The sequence below is a fragment of the Ruditapes philippinarum genome, unplaced genomic scaffold, assembly GCF_026571515.1.
Source record: "Ruditapes philippinarum isolate M1 unplaced genomic scaffold, ASM2657151v2 ctg826_1_1_1_1, whole genome shotgun sequence".
Classification (NCBI taxonomy): Eukaryota; Metazoa; Mollusca; class Bivalvia; order Venerida; family Veneridae; genus Ruditapes; species Ruditapes philippinarum.
In genome coordinates, this window is record NW_026858472.1 from 139,202 (window position 1) to 157,641 (window position 18,440).

General features: G+C 33.4%; 1 protein-coding gene across 2 annotated transcripts; it reads left to right on the top strand.

Annotated features, from left to right (window-relative positions):
- Window positions 1–2,489: 2,489 nt before the first annotated feature.
- On the top strand, window positions 2,490–10,647 carry LOC132753260 (alpha-N-acetylgalactosaminidase-like). 2 transcript variants are annotated; one of them, XM_060743706.1, is made up of 8 exons: window positions 2,490–2,677; window positions 3,333–3,507; window positions 4,069–4,246; window positions 5,050–5,135; window positions 6,184–6,259; window positions 6,535–6,620; window positions 7,290–7,487; window positions 8,742–10,647. In XM_060743706.1, the coding sequence occupies exons 1-8, from the start codon at window positions 2,520–2,522 to the stop codon at window positions 9,012–9,014; spliced, it is 1,230 nt and encodes a 409-aa protein (XP_060599689.1). In that variant the 5' UTR covers window positions 2,490–2,519; the 3' UTR covers window positions 9,015–10,647. The 2 variants fall into 2 exon arrangements, with proteins under 2 accessions (XP_060599689.1, XP_060599688.1); XM_060743705.1 differs by lacking the exon at window positions 5,050–5,135 and adding an exon at window positions 5,335–5,432.
- The last annotated feature ends 7,793 nt before the right edge of the window (window positions 10,648–18,440 follow it).

An 18,440-nucleotide genomic window follows, 5' to 3' on the forward strand; every position in this document is an offset into this window, starting at 1 on the left:
AGGTTAAATACAATGATACTTTTCAATAGTATTTAATAATGCACACGTTTATTAAAAAATAATGAATAGATTTATTTCCCCCGATATTTTGTTTAATTTAATCCTCATGCGTAACCCACACTTACCTGCTAGACACACTGGTAGCTACTACCAGCTTTCACGGAATCGATTTTTTACGATAACGTCATAACATGTCCGCCGAAGATAGAGTAGACAGTAAAAATTTGAAATAAATCGCATGTATGCGTTAAGACAGGTGCAATCTAATATTTTTTCTAGGAGAAGTTAGTTCTAAAATTTATATTCTATTGATCTTTAGAAGTAATTGAAGTTACTTTCAGGTTTAAGCAGTAAAAATCAGTCCAAACTATCGAAAGTGTTGCCGGAAGATTTTCCGTGCGTAAAAATGACAGTTAAAATTAGGCGTAACGGTTTGACAGTAAGAAAAAAAGTCTGTAAAATGGGTCAAACCGTTCACGCCAAATTAATTAGGCTAGGCCTACACCTGTAGTCCTACACTTGAAGCTGGACCAATTCACCAGTGCACTTGTGGGTCATACCGGATTACCCTAACCTCCGGCTTGAACCGCTCTTGAAAACTCTCAACAGGTCAAAATGGGCCAGCTGTCTATATGCGATTCCACATTGTCAGCCATGTTTTTTTCCACCAAGTGGGTCTATCTATCTATCTTCTGTTAATGTCAAACCCCTGGCTAGGGCGTAGACATGTAAAAGTGAAAGTAGTTTGTAACATGCTGCAAAGTGAAAGTAGGCCAAAATTTAAAAGCGGTAGTAATAGAATGCGAAATGAACTCCATTTCGCGAAATGAACTTTTCGACTACGAAATGGACATTTGTTTCTTAAATTTTGGTTTAAGTGTACTATTTAATATCTTTTTTAATAACGAACAAGTGATATATGACATAAAATTACTATTTAAACAATTTTGATAATATTTTTTCATTATTTATGCTTGTAGATTTACATTTGAAAATAATCGTATAATAATGCCACATATATAGTTAAGTGTTTTATACATGGTCTTTCAAATAGAAAGATTCTGTAATATATCATATGTTTAACCTGGGACAAAAATATTTTTTGTCGTCCCAGATTAAATTTAAGTGAATAGAAAAGATACCCTTTGTGACATGTCAGTAACACCATAATTTGTAAAGCAAATGTCCATTCCGTAAGCGAAAACTCCATTTCGTGGCCGAAATCTCCAGAGGCCTGATTATTTTCATAAATATGACTATAAAATAGGAAAATAGTACTATTAATTTGTTCAATCTGTAGTTTTATGTCAAAGGTTAAACATAAATTAATAAAAATAATATTACTCATCGCGGTTAAACAAACAAATGTCCATTTCGTAGACGGTAAGTTCATTTCGCGAAATGGAGTCCATTTCGCATTCTATTACAACCCATTTAAAAGTAAAATGATGAACAATTTGCAATTACACTTATTAATTTGATTGTCCCCTTTTAGGGGCCAATAGAGCTAAAACTAGAAATCCTTTAAACTTTTTCCAGGGCTAGACATTAACAGTTGTCCGACTGCCCTGGAAGCAACCAAGTTTGGTCCGGGCAAGTGAATTCCAAGAGAACTTGCCCCACAGGGCAAGTGAAAAAAAATCATAAGTAAACATATTTAACCAATAATCCTTGCAAATTATGATTTCAATCTTAATTAGACTTAATTAGAATGGATTAAATTTGTCTAAACAGTAAATGCCGAAGCTCACAACAGGGGCAATTGTACATGTACACAGGCTATCTGTAAAATCAAGTTGTCTGATTAATATGTCAAAACTTCATTAACATTATTATGTCAACACCTCTAATTTAATGTGTTCAAACCCTGTTGAATTTCAAATCATAACCCTGAACTTAATTTAATTTAGCTGATATGTAAAGATTGCCAACCCTTTATCTCGAAACTTACTAATGTATGGTTGTTTTCAATTTTTTACCGGTTTAGGTCTGGGCAAGCAAGCTTTAGGTCAGGGAAGTACTTGCCTGACAGGACAACCAAACAAAAATGTTTATTTCAAGGCCTGTCTTCTACTGAACTAATATATTATGGATGATTAACAAACTTTGTCTGTAGTATTCTTAGGTAGTATTTTATAAAAAGTTTCCAGTATGAAAAAGGAAATTAGAAATTAGACATGCTTTACTTGCCAGATGCACAGTAACAATGAACTAGGGCTATTTTTGAAAGGTTCCTTTTTTATTAAGAAGAAAGAAAAAAAAACAATCGGTTTTGTGAAACTATATTAATAGAGGGTCAAGTTGAAGTTGAGCTGGACTTGCCCTTTTGCAAGTTCATTTGAAAAATTATTTCAAACACAGAAAAACAGTTCTTTCTAGTGAGCGATTCAGGGCAGTCATGTCCCTGTTGTTTATACATGTAGAAAGTGGTTAAAAACAAAGAGGTGCTCCTGTGTTAATATATAGTCAATTTATATTTAATATATTTTCAATTTCAGAGGTAAAATACTACATAAGATATGACACTATGGTTTGAAATCATCATCCTGGTATTAGCATTATCTGGGACAGAATCTCTTGACAATGGTCTGGCTCTTACACCACCGATGGGCTGGATGCAGTGGGAGAGGTTCCGCTGTAATATAAATTGTACTGATGATCCAGACAACTGTATAAGGTACAGGATACCGTATTTGTTTTGGTTATTTTCAGAGCCTGATTTCAACCTTAAATGGCCTATTCTATGATTCACTAAGTTGTCATAATGCTATTTTATCAAATTCCAGTATTATTTTTTGTAAAATGACTTATCTGTCACCGTGACAGGTGTATTGTGTGGATTATCAAAATCTGAACTTTTGATATTTTTCAAGATTTTGTTTAATAATTTTAGCGTACCTTCAAAGTTGAACATGTAACACCTTTAAAAAGGCCAGTGGGCGCCCCGATTTCTGTAATTAGGTTTTGTAATAAACACTGTATTCTTTTGATATATATTATATTTGTATATTGATGAGTGCACAGGTACTTAAAACAAACTATTTTTGATGTTCTATATAGGCTATATACTATAATAAGACTACGGTAGTCTTATTATAGTATTTAGCCTAAATAGAACATTAAAAATAGTTTGTTTCAAGTACCTGTGGATAATGGTTTAAAGCAACTGGTTTCAAATCGCAAGCCCTTCACTACAAAGATCCATATATCTTGCCATATGAGGGAGCTTTCACAGATTCTAAAGAATATCAAGCAAGAATATTTTGTTGAAAATTGAACATTCCATTTACTTTAAGAGTTTGATATCTATTTTGATTAATGTTGTGTTTTAGTGAGCGACTTTTCAAGACGATGGCGGATATTATGGTTTCCGATGGTTACCGTGACGCTGGATATAAGTATGTTGCTATTGACGACTGCTGGATGACATCAGAACGAGGACCAGATGGGAAGTTGCAACCAGACCCAGTTCGTTTTCCTAATGGCATGAAACATCTAGCTGACTATGTAAGTTTCTTTAAAATATCAAACAGTTCCTAGGTACATGAACCTGATAGGTCCAACTGTTTAAAATAGTTTTCTTGACAGTTATGTATTTTATACATTTTTACAGAATTTCTTTTTGGTATACAATGTAAAGCTGCCAAGACATTTCTTATATACATTGTATCATACATCTGTTTGTTTTTAACATAACTTTAGGAAGATTAAAGTATGATATATTTGTACACATAAAACTTAATTATCACACAACCTTGATGTTCATTATATTGAATACTAGCAGTTATATGTACATTCACTGTGATGTTTACATACAAACTTTGAATAATGTTAATCAAGTGGTATTTAGTGATATTGAAAACAGTATTTGCATTGCATCGATTAATGTTTAAAACTTTAGTATTCTAATTTGTTTTTCTCTTTGTAGTGATAGCATCAAGTTTACCTGTTTAAAATTTTGTTTAAGGTATTCTAGTTTTAAATAATGGCATATATTTTGTTTGGTACTGTATCATTATAACATTTTTTAAACAACTTAACTTGTAATCTTAACTAATTATTGTATAGATCCATAGCAAAGGATTAAAGCTGGGTATATATGGAGATATGGGAACGTTGACATGTAAGAAATATCCTGGTAGCAAGTTTTACCTAGAGCTTGATGCCCAGACATTTGCATCATGGGAAGTGGATATGTTGAAACTGGATTGTTGCTATGCCGGAAGTCTTGTCGACGTCCAGACAGGTAACTAGTCTCCTTGACAACCATTAAAATATGTGTTACACTTTCTTTTGTTGATTGGTATAATTATTTTAACTTTACATGTATTTATCATTTGTTAAGACAGACAATTTAGGTAATTTTGATACCCTGGACGACAGGCCTCAGATATAAGTGTCAATATAATCAGAAATAAACATAACTAGTTTGTTAGTTAGGAGAAGAACCTAGCTTTACTGTGACACATGTTCAGTCTCTTAAGTTTGAAATTATGAAATTAGTATGGAAAAATGTTCAAAAAGTGTCTGGTTGATGGCCCCTGACCAGCAGCTTTAGCTGCTGGAAAAGCATTATATTGCAAACAACCATTTATATACAACCATATAATTGGTCAAGAATCTAACAATTTTATAACACAGCAGACTTCCTTCATTACAGAAAAAAAGAGTAATTAATGTACTTGTTAAATTGACTGTAGCATTGAATATTGTTTATATAAACATCACAATTATTCACTGAAAAGTGATATTACAAACCTGCGCTATAATAAATACATGTATATAAATAAATATATAAGACTGAAGTTAAAGGTGTGATTATGAATTTCACTTTCAAGTCATAAAAATACTGTGCCTAAAAAGTCATGTATCAGTAAGCAACCAAAAAGAAGCAACAACAATAATTTGGTATTTGTTTGATTTTATTAAATAACAAAATATATGCTACTTTTTAGATAGAACATGTTTAAAGCATAATAAATGAATTGTTCGACTTTATATGAAATCCTTTAGGCATTATAGTACATTTACATTTACTTACTTTCTTAGGTTATGAAACGATGAGTTTTTATCTGAACCGTACTGGCCGACCTATACTTTATGACTGTAGCTGGCCTCTGTGTGGTGGCCCAAAGGTATGGCATGATTTTATTCTCTAGCTTACAGATGGTTGATAGTTCTACTCTTGATCCTGCCCTTGCTTAAAACCAGTGCCCGAAACAGCACTTTTGATTAAGTGAAAAGTTACCAACTTACCCAAAAAGTGGTTGGTGTAACTCAAGAATTAACATAAGAGATAGCAATAATGTATGAACTTTCCATGTATGTATGCAGGATTTCCAGCTATGAGTCAGTATTTGAATAATACAGGAAGACCAATACTTTACGCATGTTGTTGGGCTGCTTGTGAAGGTTTATACTACAAGCATAAGGTATTACATATGATAATAACAATACCTAGACTAATTTCATCTCTCGGTCTTATAGCATGTTCATAATAATCAGATAAATTTTCATGTCTGTTTATGGTGTGGGATTAGGGGCTACTTTGATTGTTTTTTTAAGGTTGCATCGATTTAAATCACTTGATATTTCTTAATAAAGTTGACATGATATGTTAATTTAGAAGGAAAACTTTATCATTTGTTTACTTAAATCTGTTCTACTAAAAGAAGACTTCAGGTGGAGAAGCAGTCTGTAAAGGCCATCTTTTTATCTGCCTTTTAAAAATCATGGTGAAAGTCTCTTGTTTTTTTAAAGACATTCAACAAGACAAAATCTGCTGCTCCTTTAGCCACTCCTTAACACAGTGACTGTTTAGTGTTTTTTTCACTTAACTAGAAAGATGCTTTAGGCTCTTGATTTTGGGAAGAATTATTGCTAAAATTGCAAATTTGTGAAATAGAAAATCTGGTGTAAATTCAGATTTTTTGGAGAGCTGCATGATTGTAAAGAAAATTTCCTTTGAGAAGGAGGCCTTTTATAGGCCTTTATTATATAAGATGAAAAATCACTGCAGTTACCCCCCAATCACCCCCAATACATTATGTTATTTGCAAAAACAGATAAACACATTTTAAGTAATTTAGCTGCTATATTACAAATTATGTAATGATTATAAAAATTATTAGTAATAAAAAAATCTGTTTATTAATTATATCCTAATTTCTTGTGTAATTTCAGCCAGACTACAAGGCTATTGCCAAACATTGTAACATGTGGAGAAATTACAATGACCTCCAGGATGCTTGGAAATATGGTTAGTATTTACTGAATTAGCACGAAATGATTAATTAAAACTGTGAGGCCTAGTGGTTATAGCACAGTTGCTCAGGTCATTCGCATAGAACCATTTGCCATTCACAGCTAAAAATGCCAAAGATAGTCCATGTTTATTGCAAATGAGAAGTTTCTTTAAAAAATGGTAGCATTTCTGAGGCGTAATATTAAGATAAAGAATTAAATAAATACCTGTTTGGTCAATATGTTTATCAGTTATTGCATTGTACAACTTTGTTTTTTTTTCTTTTCTAGTATATGCAGCCATTGATTTCTATGGAAACAACACTGCTCATTTTCAGGAGGTGGTTGGCCCTGGTGCTTGGAATGACCCAGATGAGGTACATCTTTTCTATTGTGATCTTATAAATATCTTATCTTGTCTGAATACTTTAGCTTGACAGTGAAGCATGTTCTTGTAACTTTACTTATATAAATCTTTTTTGAGTTTGCTTTCTTGAACTTACAAGCACTAAGTCATTTGAGGACACATGTTATTGACATGGTTAGAGTTTGAAGGAAATTTCCTGAATTAAGAGGAGATTCCTAAATATGTAGGCTAAGGCAGCATATCATACCAAGTTTCTTCTTAGTGACTCAGATTTGTGCTTAAATGTCATATATATCAGGTTGATTTGTGTATATTTTAGTAACAGATCTATAAATAAATGGCATATACTTTTATGGAAGATTTAAGTTCTCAAATTTAGAGATGGGTACAATTTTGTTGATCAAGTGGAGCGGTGGCCTAGTGGTTAAGGTGTCTGCCTCTCAACCCAGAGATCATGGGTTCAAGCCTTAATGAGGTCACAAATATGTATCTTCATATGACACCAGTATTGGTTGGTTCCAGCAAGCAGACTCAAAAGTGATTAATATAAGTTGCAAGAACTTGTTTCGCAACCGAGCTTCAATAAATATGTTTTAACCAGTTTTGTTAATTCACAAAAAGATGTCAAATTTTACATCGAGTACAATACTAGAATAAAATTGTTTTCATTAAATTACAGTTGATTGTCGGTGATTTTGGTTTAAGTTACGACCAGGAGCGTGTACAGTTTGGCATGTGGTGTATGATGGCCTCGCCGTTGTTTATGTCGGTAGATTTACGTAACATTCGCCAGACTTCTAATGACCTGCTTTTAAATAAGAATCTCTTGAGAATACACAGTGATGAACTGCTTGTACAAGCTTATAGAATATCAAAGGTAAATGCATTGGATTTAAGCTCCAATTTAAATCTTATATCTAGGTAGTTAAGAAACAAGTAGCGTATCTGAATTATGTTGTTTTGATAAATGAGCCGCATCACAACAGAACCAACATAGAGCATGGATCCAGACCAGCCTGCGCATCCCCGCAGTCTGATCAGGATCCATGATGTTCGCTTACCAACTCTATAACAAGTAGAGAAACCGATAGCGAACAGCATGGATCCTGATCAGACTGCGCGAATGCTCAGGCAGGTCTGGATCCATGCTGGTCGCAAAGGTACTTTGTTGGTTTTGTCGTGACACAGCTCAAATAATGATCAGTAAGTAAATGATCAATTAGTATCTTTTAAAAATACATAAATGCTTTGAAATTATTGTGAAACATGATGACTGATATTTGATGTACAATCTTATCACAGGGTGAAAAAATATTCAGCCTGATAGCACCCTAGACTCTTGGAATACTATTCAACAGTTCTACTGTCTGAGCTTAACTTTGCAGCTCACACATTTCCTCAACTATAAATGAACAGTTTTATACTGTGATATTGTCCCCTGTAATATTGAAATTTTATCTCAAATTTCTAATGAGTACAAAATGAAAGGTGAATTGACATGGAGCTTTATACCATCACATTGCTGTGTTTGGTGCCAAATGTTGTAGGAAGAGAAAAATGTGTAGCTTGACCAGTGCTACCAACACATTTCCTCCCCTATTAGTGAACAGTTCTATACCAAGACATACCATTATCAATCACAAAACATATGCATACATGTGAACTTTTTTCAATGTTCAAGTGGAAAATTTACCTCAAAAAGAGGGATATTTTTTAATTGACAATAGACATAGAAGGAAATTTTGAAATGAAAAAGAGGGAGATTTCTTTATTTTTTTAAAACACCCCTTAATCTAAGAAAAATATTTTAAAGGAGAAAGAGGGAGTCACCAGCTTCAATTGGGAGAGTTCACATGTATGCATATGTATCACATCTAGGACTTGAACTGTTGAATTGACAAATATTTCTGTCAATGTCAGGGTACTAGTTATTTTCATAAATTTATAAGAATGGAGAGGAAAGGTGGTACTATGCATTAAAAGCAGCACATGTTTGTATAACCACAATGACAGGGACACTTAATCCATTGGAAATACTAAAATATGAAAGTTTTTGAAACAGAAGATAATATTCTAAATAATACACAATCTGATTTGAACAATTATATTTTGTAACCTTTTTATCCTGTAGGACAACCTCTTTGAAGTATGGCTCCGACCATTACGAAGTCAGTATTTCAGTGATGGAAGTTACGCTGTAGCCGTTCTCAGACATGATGACTATGGTATGCCTTTCCCATTCAATACCACACTGCAAAGTCTGGGTATGAAGAATAAAGCTGGATATAAAGTGACAGAAGCTTTCGATGGCAAAGAAATGGGAAAACTCCTACCACAAGACCAATTAAGATTTCCAGTTAATCCAACAGGAATCTTTCTCGTAACATTGACTCCTATAAGTTGATTGAAATTTTATTTAGAATAGGAATGAATTTTTATTGAAGGTCAGCTTTGGTTAGTTTGACTGATCAATTATAGCAATGAATACACTAATCAGAAATCCAAATATCTATAAATAGAAAGGAAACACATCTGTTACACTGTACATAAATAGGAGGGAAACATAACTGTTACAATGCGCATTCTTTACAGTAAACAAATTTACATTTTGATATTTCACGATTGTATCAGTTTGGCTATTTGCTTGCTTGAAATCCCATAGATGAACAGCTCAGTAGTCCAAAATCAAAACAAAAGAAATAGAGAATATTGATTGAGTGTAAGTTCATTACTGAATTTATTAAACCAGTTGAAATTAAACCAGTTGGATAAAAAACATGTACTCACTTAATAAATTCAGCAATAAATCTAAACAAATATAATATTATATTTATCACATATCCCAATAAAGACTGTTTAAAGTGCAAAAGAATCATTTTTAATTGATGCACCTTTAGTGTAATGCAACATTTAGCACATCTTTACAGAATGTTTGTATAACCTAAATGGCGTCATATCAAAATATATCACGGCCGTGCAATACCATTTTTTACGGAGTCTGAAAATCGGCAGGGGTATGTGATAAGTCCTTTAGGGAAGAGTTTATTGGCACTTGTACAGGATTAAAAAAGCACTTATAAATGGGATATTACTTACTAGGAATGCCTTATTTCCTGTACTGAATTTTTATTCTGAACTTGCCATCCTATTTGGACTGATCTATTTTTAATCTATAGGATTTGAAAGTGTATTTGTAAAATAAATACTCAGCAACATACAGTATATTGTTTTACTAGAACTCAAAGTCTTTAGCTAATGCAAATCTTGTCTAAATCATTTCTGCAATATTATTGCATAGTCAATACATGTGTTTTATTTTGTGCTTTTATATAGATTTTGTGCAATGTTCACATTTCCACAGTGCTAGTTGTCTGTACATTTTGTATTTTGATAAGGTAAAGAAGTTGTATTCATCTTGTAAGTTTTACATATTGTGCAATATACTGTTTCATTTTATGGTTTATATATATTTTTTATAATGAAATGGAAATACCACATTTTATTGAAATCAAGTTTTTGTGATTTTATGTGGAAACATAAATTTTTACGAACTATTTTGAGCATTTCTTTCACATTTGTTCATACAATTTTTTTAGTCAAATTACATATTACACAAATACACCTGTACTAAAAATATTATGCATTATAGATGGATCATGTTGCTGATTCAATATGTACTTTATGTTTTTTTGTTGTTCATGGTGCTAGATTTATCATATTTTATATTGTTTTTCTATTCAAAGGCTTTGAACTTGCTAGTAAACTTTTCTTTTTCAAAAACAAAATTTTATTCATGCTGCATAATACATAATAAATACTTTAACATTCCAGTTTCATTATTTTTAACTCATTTTGTAACCTTGGTGCAGTTACTGGTTAACTCCTTATATGATTTATTAGGAGTTAACCCGTTATTGCAGTAAGGAGATAAATTTTATTGATCATGTATAGAGGAACAATATGTATATACCAGGTTTTATCACTTTAAACAGAATACTTATATTATCAATAATCAGTTTTATAACAGATCTGAATAAGTTTATCATTTTTCTTTTGCTTTATATGTCGAATGAATTTCAAAAGTTTTACCCTTTTCTTCCGAATGAGATTACCTTGGTTTGATTCTCAATTTCAAGGTCAAAGTGCCAAAAATGAGGCAGTCAATATTAAAATATCTGTCAAGACTGCCTACATAGAGAAGTTGTGTAAGTTGGTAACATAGGTCAGATTCTATCACTGCAATCATCGAGGGAACTATATTCATTTTAATTACCTTGCAAAATTTTCAAAATTATCCAAGATCTGAACATTAAGAACATTATTGTTTGGTATTTGAGGCTTGTGATACACCTTTGTAATAAAATAGATAACTGAAAGAAAGTGTTTGTTTTAAACTATATTTAGGACACCATGAATTGCTGAACTATACAAACACAATACATTGTGCACCTCCTCCTTTTGATCATTGTACCTTTTTGGGGGAGTTTGATATTTTAGCTCACCTGAGAACAAATCTGTTACTGGCAGAGCTTTAAGAAATAGAAAAAACGAGAAGCGCCGCAATGCGACAAATACCAGGTTTTCAACTGCCAAGTATTGATGTGACAGGAATTAGGAATGAAATATGACAGTGAAGTAAAAATAAAGTTTGGTTTCAAAAAGGTCACAGCAAACTACTTATTTGGTGGAAACTGAATTTCTTTTTTTTTAAGGAACAGTGACCTTGACCTTGTTCACAGACACCTGAGTAGCAATCCAAATTTGCCTCTTGATATCAGCTACCCACATACTAAATTTCGTGTCAATAGGTCTAAGCAAATTCAAGATATTGAAACTTAATTTATAATTTTAGCAACAGTGACCTTGACATTGATCACAAATACAAAGCTGCCTCTTGATATGAGCTACTCACACACCAAGTTTTGTGTAAATAGGCCAAAGCAAACTCGAGTTATTGAGCGGAAACCAAAGTTAAGGCCCGCCCGTCCGCGGACTTCGGCATTACAATAACCTGGTTTTCGTTGAAAACCTGGTTAAAATTTTACTTGACATCGTGGTCTCAATCACTCAATAGATTTTGATGAAACTTTTCAGTAATTTTAGAAGTTTCTCTGAATCAAAATTCGGTGCTGCTAAACAAAATGACAAAATTAAGCGTACAAACTAACGAAACAGCGAATAATTATGGTTATGATGTATGTTAAAAGGCACATCCTTATAACTTTGTTTTGGGTAAAGTTATTCCTATCTAGAGAAAATCAACATTTTCTGACGTACTTTACAGTGTAACCCATACAGTACAAAACAGATTTTAACACTCCATTATAATATCAAATTTCATTTAGCATAAATCAACGAAAGCAACCCTGTTTTGTGTATATACGAGCATATTTGAGCCGCGTCATGACAAAACCAACATAACAGATTTGCGACCAGCATGAATCCAGACCAGCCTGCGCATCCGCGCAGTCTGATCAGGATCTATGCTGTTCGCTATCAGTTTCTGTATTTGTTATAGAGTTGTAAGCGAACAGCATGGATCCTGATCAGACTGCGCGGATGCGCAGGCTGGTCTGGATCCAAGCTGGCCGCAAACCCATTATGTTGGTTTTGTCGTGACGCGGCTCATTTGTAGAAGCTAAACTGATTTACACAGCGTGACAAAAAATGTCCAAATCATTTGTCACACGGGACCGGAACATGTAAGCTAATGATGGAGTTTTTCAGAAAAGTTGCTACAGCACTTTTGATAACAATCATTTCTTGAAATCTCTCAAGAAACTTGATAAGATTTTTTTTTACCATCCGCCCACAAGCCATTAATCATCAAATTTATAACCGCCGAACAACCTGACAAGATACACTTGACCTTTTATATCAATTTCACCGAACGACTACATATACAACTAAACATTAATACAACTAAATTATGATATTTTTTTTTAATGAAATATTCAACGGAATTTATTAAATCTGGGCCATACTATAAATTACATTATATATTTCCCAATTTAATCTACATATTAAAATATCTAAAAGTAAGTATATTATATCAGGTAAATATTAACCTTATAATATCATGCGTGTTTTCACTAAAATAGTTTTATTTAATTGTAGCCAGTTTTGCATTAAACTACTTGAATGTGAACTTGAAAAGTTTTAAGAATAATTTTGCCACATTTGATGTACTATGAGTATAGATACTATCTTAACATATAAATGATAAAAATGAGATTTGCCATATCTCACTTAACATAAATGTATTTTTATATAAAAACAATTAGATCTATTAAAACAAAAAGTGTCTCTCACACAGCTCTAAAGGTCTGTTTTATTAGCACTTGTCTTAATTTCTTGTTTGATGTTTGAAGGTTTATAGTGACAATATTTTTATTTTTGTAGGCTAACTTTACATGCGAATGAGTCACACTTTTTCAATATAAATAATAATGTTAATGGAGTGTAATAGCGTCACGAGTATTATAAGTATTACAGGCAATCAAAAAATTATAGAGAAAAAAACATCAATTATATGTTACACTTTTGCATAATACACAACTTTATACGCTATACAGTTTTCTATAAAATCACAAATTGTTATGCTTTAATAGTAACATACAAAGCAATGTCCGTTGTTCGTATCATAGTTTTCGCCTTATAATTCTGTTAGTTAAAGTATGTTTTGCTGCGCACTGCAGAATTACGTCATTTAATGTTTATTGCTATAATCATGTTGGCTTGTCTGTTGGCTAGTCCGACAAACTTTAATCCGCTTCCAGATATTCGTTATTCTCAGAACAACATTGTGCAATATCCCCGCTCCCTGAAGCGAGATTCTGAACTAGAATAAGAAAGTACAATATATATGTCAGAATCATGTATCCACTTGTCTTTATGTAGAAACGTAATTAGGGTCGAAACTGGTACTGCATCAGCCACTTAATTAATACTCGTACACTTTGTCACTTATAATCAAAACGGAAATTAATATTATTCATTTTACAATCTAATGCTTTTACACTGCCAATTAACAACGTGAATAATATTGATATAAGTAACAGATGTTCTATACAAATGTTTCTGTTTTACGCAGTTTAATGTACACTGTTATACATAAAAAATAAAATCAAAACTCGCACTATCCTAGGTGATCCGGAGGCGGCGGTGGTGGGCGTGTTGAGGATCTAGGATTCGCATTCGCCACGCCCAGTCGTGCAAAGTCTCGTTGCTGTACACCTATTCGTTCTGGTCTGGCTTCTCGGTTTTGGCGAAGTCTCGGCTGCATCCCTGGTTATGTTTTGACCTTCGTTTGGTTCTCTGGTTTTGTGTAATAGTGAGTTCATTGACTGGCTCCCATAGTTATACATGTAATATTTACTGTAATATTCACACTAATATGTTCATAACATATATAATTATATTTCCATTTAGTGAAAAACAACCTGAATTCACAAACACTGTTCACTACTGCGTCAACATCTAAGATGAGCGTCGCAAGAGGTAGATATTATATATCTGTTTCTGGTTTGAAATTGGCTCTCTCGTCATCAAAACCTTTAACAGTGGTTAAAGAGATGCATATGTATATCGATAAACTATCTTGTGTATTTTTGTTTTATGTCAATCTTAAACAATCAATGCACATATATTTTAATTGTATAATTTATCTATAAATTGTGACTTCTCTTTCTTACGTAAGATTTTTTATTTATTTAATTGTGTACTTTCAACTATCGTTATCGTATTTTACATAGAAGTTTCAAATCATAACCAAAGACAGATTAAAATGCACATTTAATGTATCCTGTTTAAAGGTCAATATAAAGGGTAAAATAATTCAGAAATCAACAAAATGGCATCAAATATAATAGGGGTCAGTTTACCTTTCGGTAGGTAGTATATGACCAAGGGATTTGAGGCCCTAAGTAAGTAATTATCAGATCTGCCATCACATACCCATTTAATGTGATTGTTTTATTTCCTTTTTTTTTTTCAAATGTGTCAATATCTTCATTATCATAAGTCCATCTTGACTGTCACAGCATAAAGTACTTTTTTCAATTTTAAATCTTGGATTTTCATTTATCATGCATCCAGTAGATCTCCAAAAATCGCGCGCATCCTATATAACAATAAAAATTTTTTTTAGGAGTTATGCCCCTTTTTAACATATATAATGTAATTCAAGACTGGTAAGGTGGGTATATTTCAGGTAATCCTACTCAACATTTCTTACATGTATAAAATCACCAGTTTCGTATCTTATACAAGTAGATATCTCTAGTGATCAGGGAAAGTAGCCGATTCTGGTACACTACACTACTCGGAATCAGTAAAGACAAGTTGCTGAACGAAGTACATGTACAAAAAAAATGTACTACGAACGCACGATCCACATTTATGAGAAGTTGATTCAATGGCACGGATGCTGCAAATCCTTGAGTTATATTCATTCTGAGTTTTAATTAGTACATTATCATTTCAGTCTCAGGTTACTGTACATGTATGTTCTAATTGGCCAACGTACATTGACGTACCTTCCTTTGGCACAAAATTCATATCTTTGGCTAATACTAATTAAGTAAAGACCACACACTTCAGTTTGTACTCAACTGTCATTTATCATAGCAGCAATGGGGTCGGTTTGGCCCCACTTACTGCGCATGCGCAAAATTATTTTCATAGTTTGTCCCTGATATCGTTTTATGACGTAGTATGCACACACTTTTTATGAAAAACTTTGAAGTCGTCCATTACACAAGAGATGTTCCTTCTTAAGTATCTTCTCAAACCCAAAGCCATAGCTTTCAGTGCTTTTTGATTCACTTGGAAAAAGCCCTAAAAGCTAAATTAATTCTTTTAATCAACATTCCTAAATAACCCCCTTTTGTCATTATTTTATAATAAATAATCTAACTAACAAAACACCTTTGTTCGTCCCCGTCTAATAAGATTAATTATATAATACACACTACTTCATTACGTATCTAACCAACAATAGATTGCGTAATGCTATTCAAACTATAATCCAAAATAATCTCGCGCATGCGCAGTGAGTGTGGCCAAACAGACCCCAATCTTTTGTTGATTTTCCCATTTACTATGCAGAAAAAATTTTTTATGTCTTCAGACTTCCTGGTCAATTATGATACATTACGGAAAAGGCCGAAATATCCGATCGTGATCTTGTATTACAGCTCTGGGAGAACATATCAGTTTGTTTGTTGTTGTTGTTGTTTTTTGTCTCTCATGTGAAATTGTTCCATGTAAATAAGGTAGATAATGACATTTATCAACTTATGGAAAAAAAATTATATGGAATAAAACTTTATGAACCTTTTTCTTTCTGTGAACGTTAAAGTGCATTTTGATAACATGATAAGTTTAAGTCAAGATCAATGAAAGTACTTTTACAGACGTATTTTAGAGGCCTGAAGCTTTTTGCAAATACAGTTTCTAAGTAAAATGCAACTAGAAATGTGTCCATAGGACACGGGTGCCCCTACAATCCACTGTTCTGTCAATCGTACGACTCTAGGTAAAATATTTTTTGGACTACATATGCCACAAGTTGAAAACTAAAAATCTTTTACTAAGTAAAGGGCAAGAACTTTACAAATACTGAATAAATCCACAAGCAAACCCCAAGGTGCATAAGTACACATGCTGACCAACATTCTTGTAAACTTTCAAGCCTACAAGTCAAATACTTTTTGAGCTATGCATGAACAAGTTGAAAATTGCAAATCTATACAACTGTAAGTCAATGGCAATAACTCTAACAAAACTGAAAAAATCAACATGCAAAGTCCCAGGTGCATAGCTCCACAGTGATGGTGATCATAATTCCTGTAAAGTTAGTTGATTCTCACTCAAGCACTCAAAGAACAAATAGCACAACATAATGAAACGGTTTTTACTAGTCAAGGGCAATAACTCTATTAATACTGGATAAATACACAAGCGAAACCAAAGGTGCACAACTACACATGCTGATAAACATTCCTGTAAAGTTTCATGACCCTAGGTTAAATCCTTTTTGAGCTACATGCGACATAAGTTGAAAATTGCAAATTTTTACTAAGTCAAGAGCAATAACTCTATATAAACAGAATTAATCCACAAGTGAAATCCCAAGTGCACAACTTCACATGCTGAGCAACATTCCCGTAAGGTGTCATGACTCTAGGTCAATTACTTTTTGAGTAACGTGCGACACAAGTTGAAAATTGCAAATTTTTACTAAGTCAAAGGCAATAAATCTAAACAAGATATGTTTGTAAAACATGTATGCCCCCTATCAGCAGCCAATTAGTCATGTGATCAGGTTATTATGCATGACTTCTGACCCAGTGAACAAACAATTTATAAGGGTCATCTAGTATCTACTGGTCATGACTAGTCACAAGGTTATAATTATTGTAACCCAATAGGTTGTGTGCAGCAATTTAAGTTATTACAAATCTTACCATTTACTATATGCATAAATTTTATGAATCATGTAGGCCTCATTAATGACAGCCAAGTTGTTATATTACATAAGACCTTCAAATGTGTATACCAAAAGCATTTTTAGTTTAATATAAAAATATCAACCAAGGCAACTTGAGTTATTGGTCAGAAACCGCCATTAAGTACAAGGTCAATATGACATTGACCCCTTGACCCCAAAATCAATAGGGGTCATCTACTGGTCATGACCAATCATCATACCAAGTTTGAAGTTCCTAGGCCTAAGCGTTCTTAAGTTATTGATCATGCTGCAGAAACCGTTTTTACCTATAAGGTCAATGTGACCTTGACCTTTGACCCCTTGACCCCAAAATCAAAAGGGGTCATCTGCTGGTCATGACCAATCATAAAACCACGTTTGAAGTTTCTAGGCCTAAGTGGTCTTAAGTTCTTGATTGGAAACCCTTTTCACCTACAAGGCCAATGTGACCTTGACCTTTGACCCCAAAATCAATAGGGGTCATCTGCTGGTCATGACCAATCATCATACTTAGTTTGAAGTTTCTAGGCCTAAGCATTCTTTACTTATTGATCGGAAACCGTTTTTACCTACAAGGTCAATGTGACCTTGACCTTTGACCCCTTGACCCCAAAATCAATAGGGGTCATCTGCTGGTCATGACCAATCACCATACCAAGTTTAAAGTTACTAGGCCTAAGCGTTCTGTAGTTATTGATCGGAAACCGTTTTTACCTACAAGGTCAATGTGACCTTGACCTTTGACCCCTTGTCTTCAAAATCAATAGGGGTCATCTACTGGTCATGACAAATCACCATACCAAGTTTGAAGTTCCTAGGCCTAAGGGTTCTTTAGTTATCACTCGGAAACCATTTGGTCTACGGACCGACAGACCGACAAGTGCAAAGCAATATACCCCACCCCCTCTTCTTTGAAGTTGGGGCAAAAAAATACTAAATAAATCCACAAGTAAAATACCCGGGTGCACAACTACACATACTGATCAACATTCCTGTAAAGTTTCATGACTCTAGGTCAAATACTTTTTGAGTTGTGTGCGAAGTTGAAAATTGCAAATTTTTACTTAGTCAAGGACAATAACTCTAAAAATACTGAATAACTCCCCACGAAAATACTCAGGTGCACAATTGCACATGCTGATCAACTGTAAAGTTTCATGACTCTAGGTCAAATACTTTTTGAGTTACATGCGACACAAAAGAGAACGGACGGACGGTAGGACGGGTGGACGGGCCATCAAGGGTAAATCTAAATGCCCCCCCCCCCCTAAAGTGGGGGTACAAAAATCAAAATATATTTCTTGATAGAATTTCTAAATGTGATGATACAAAATTCAT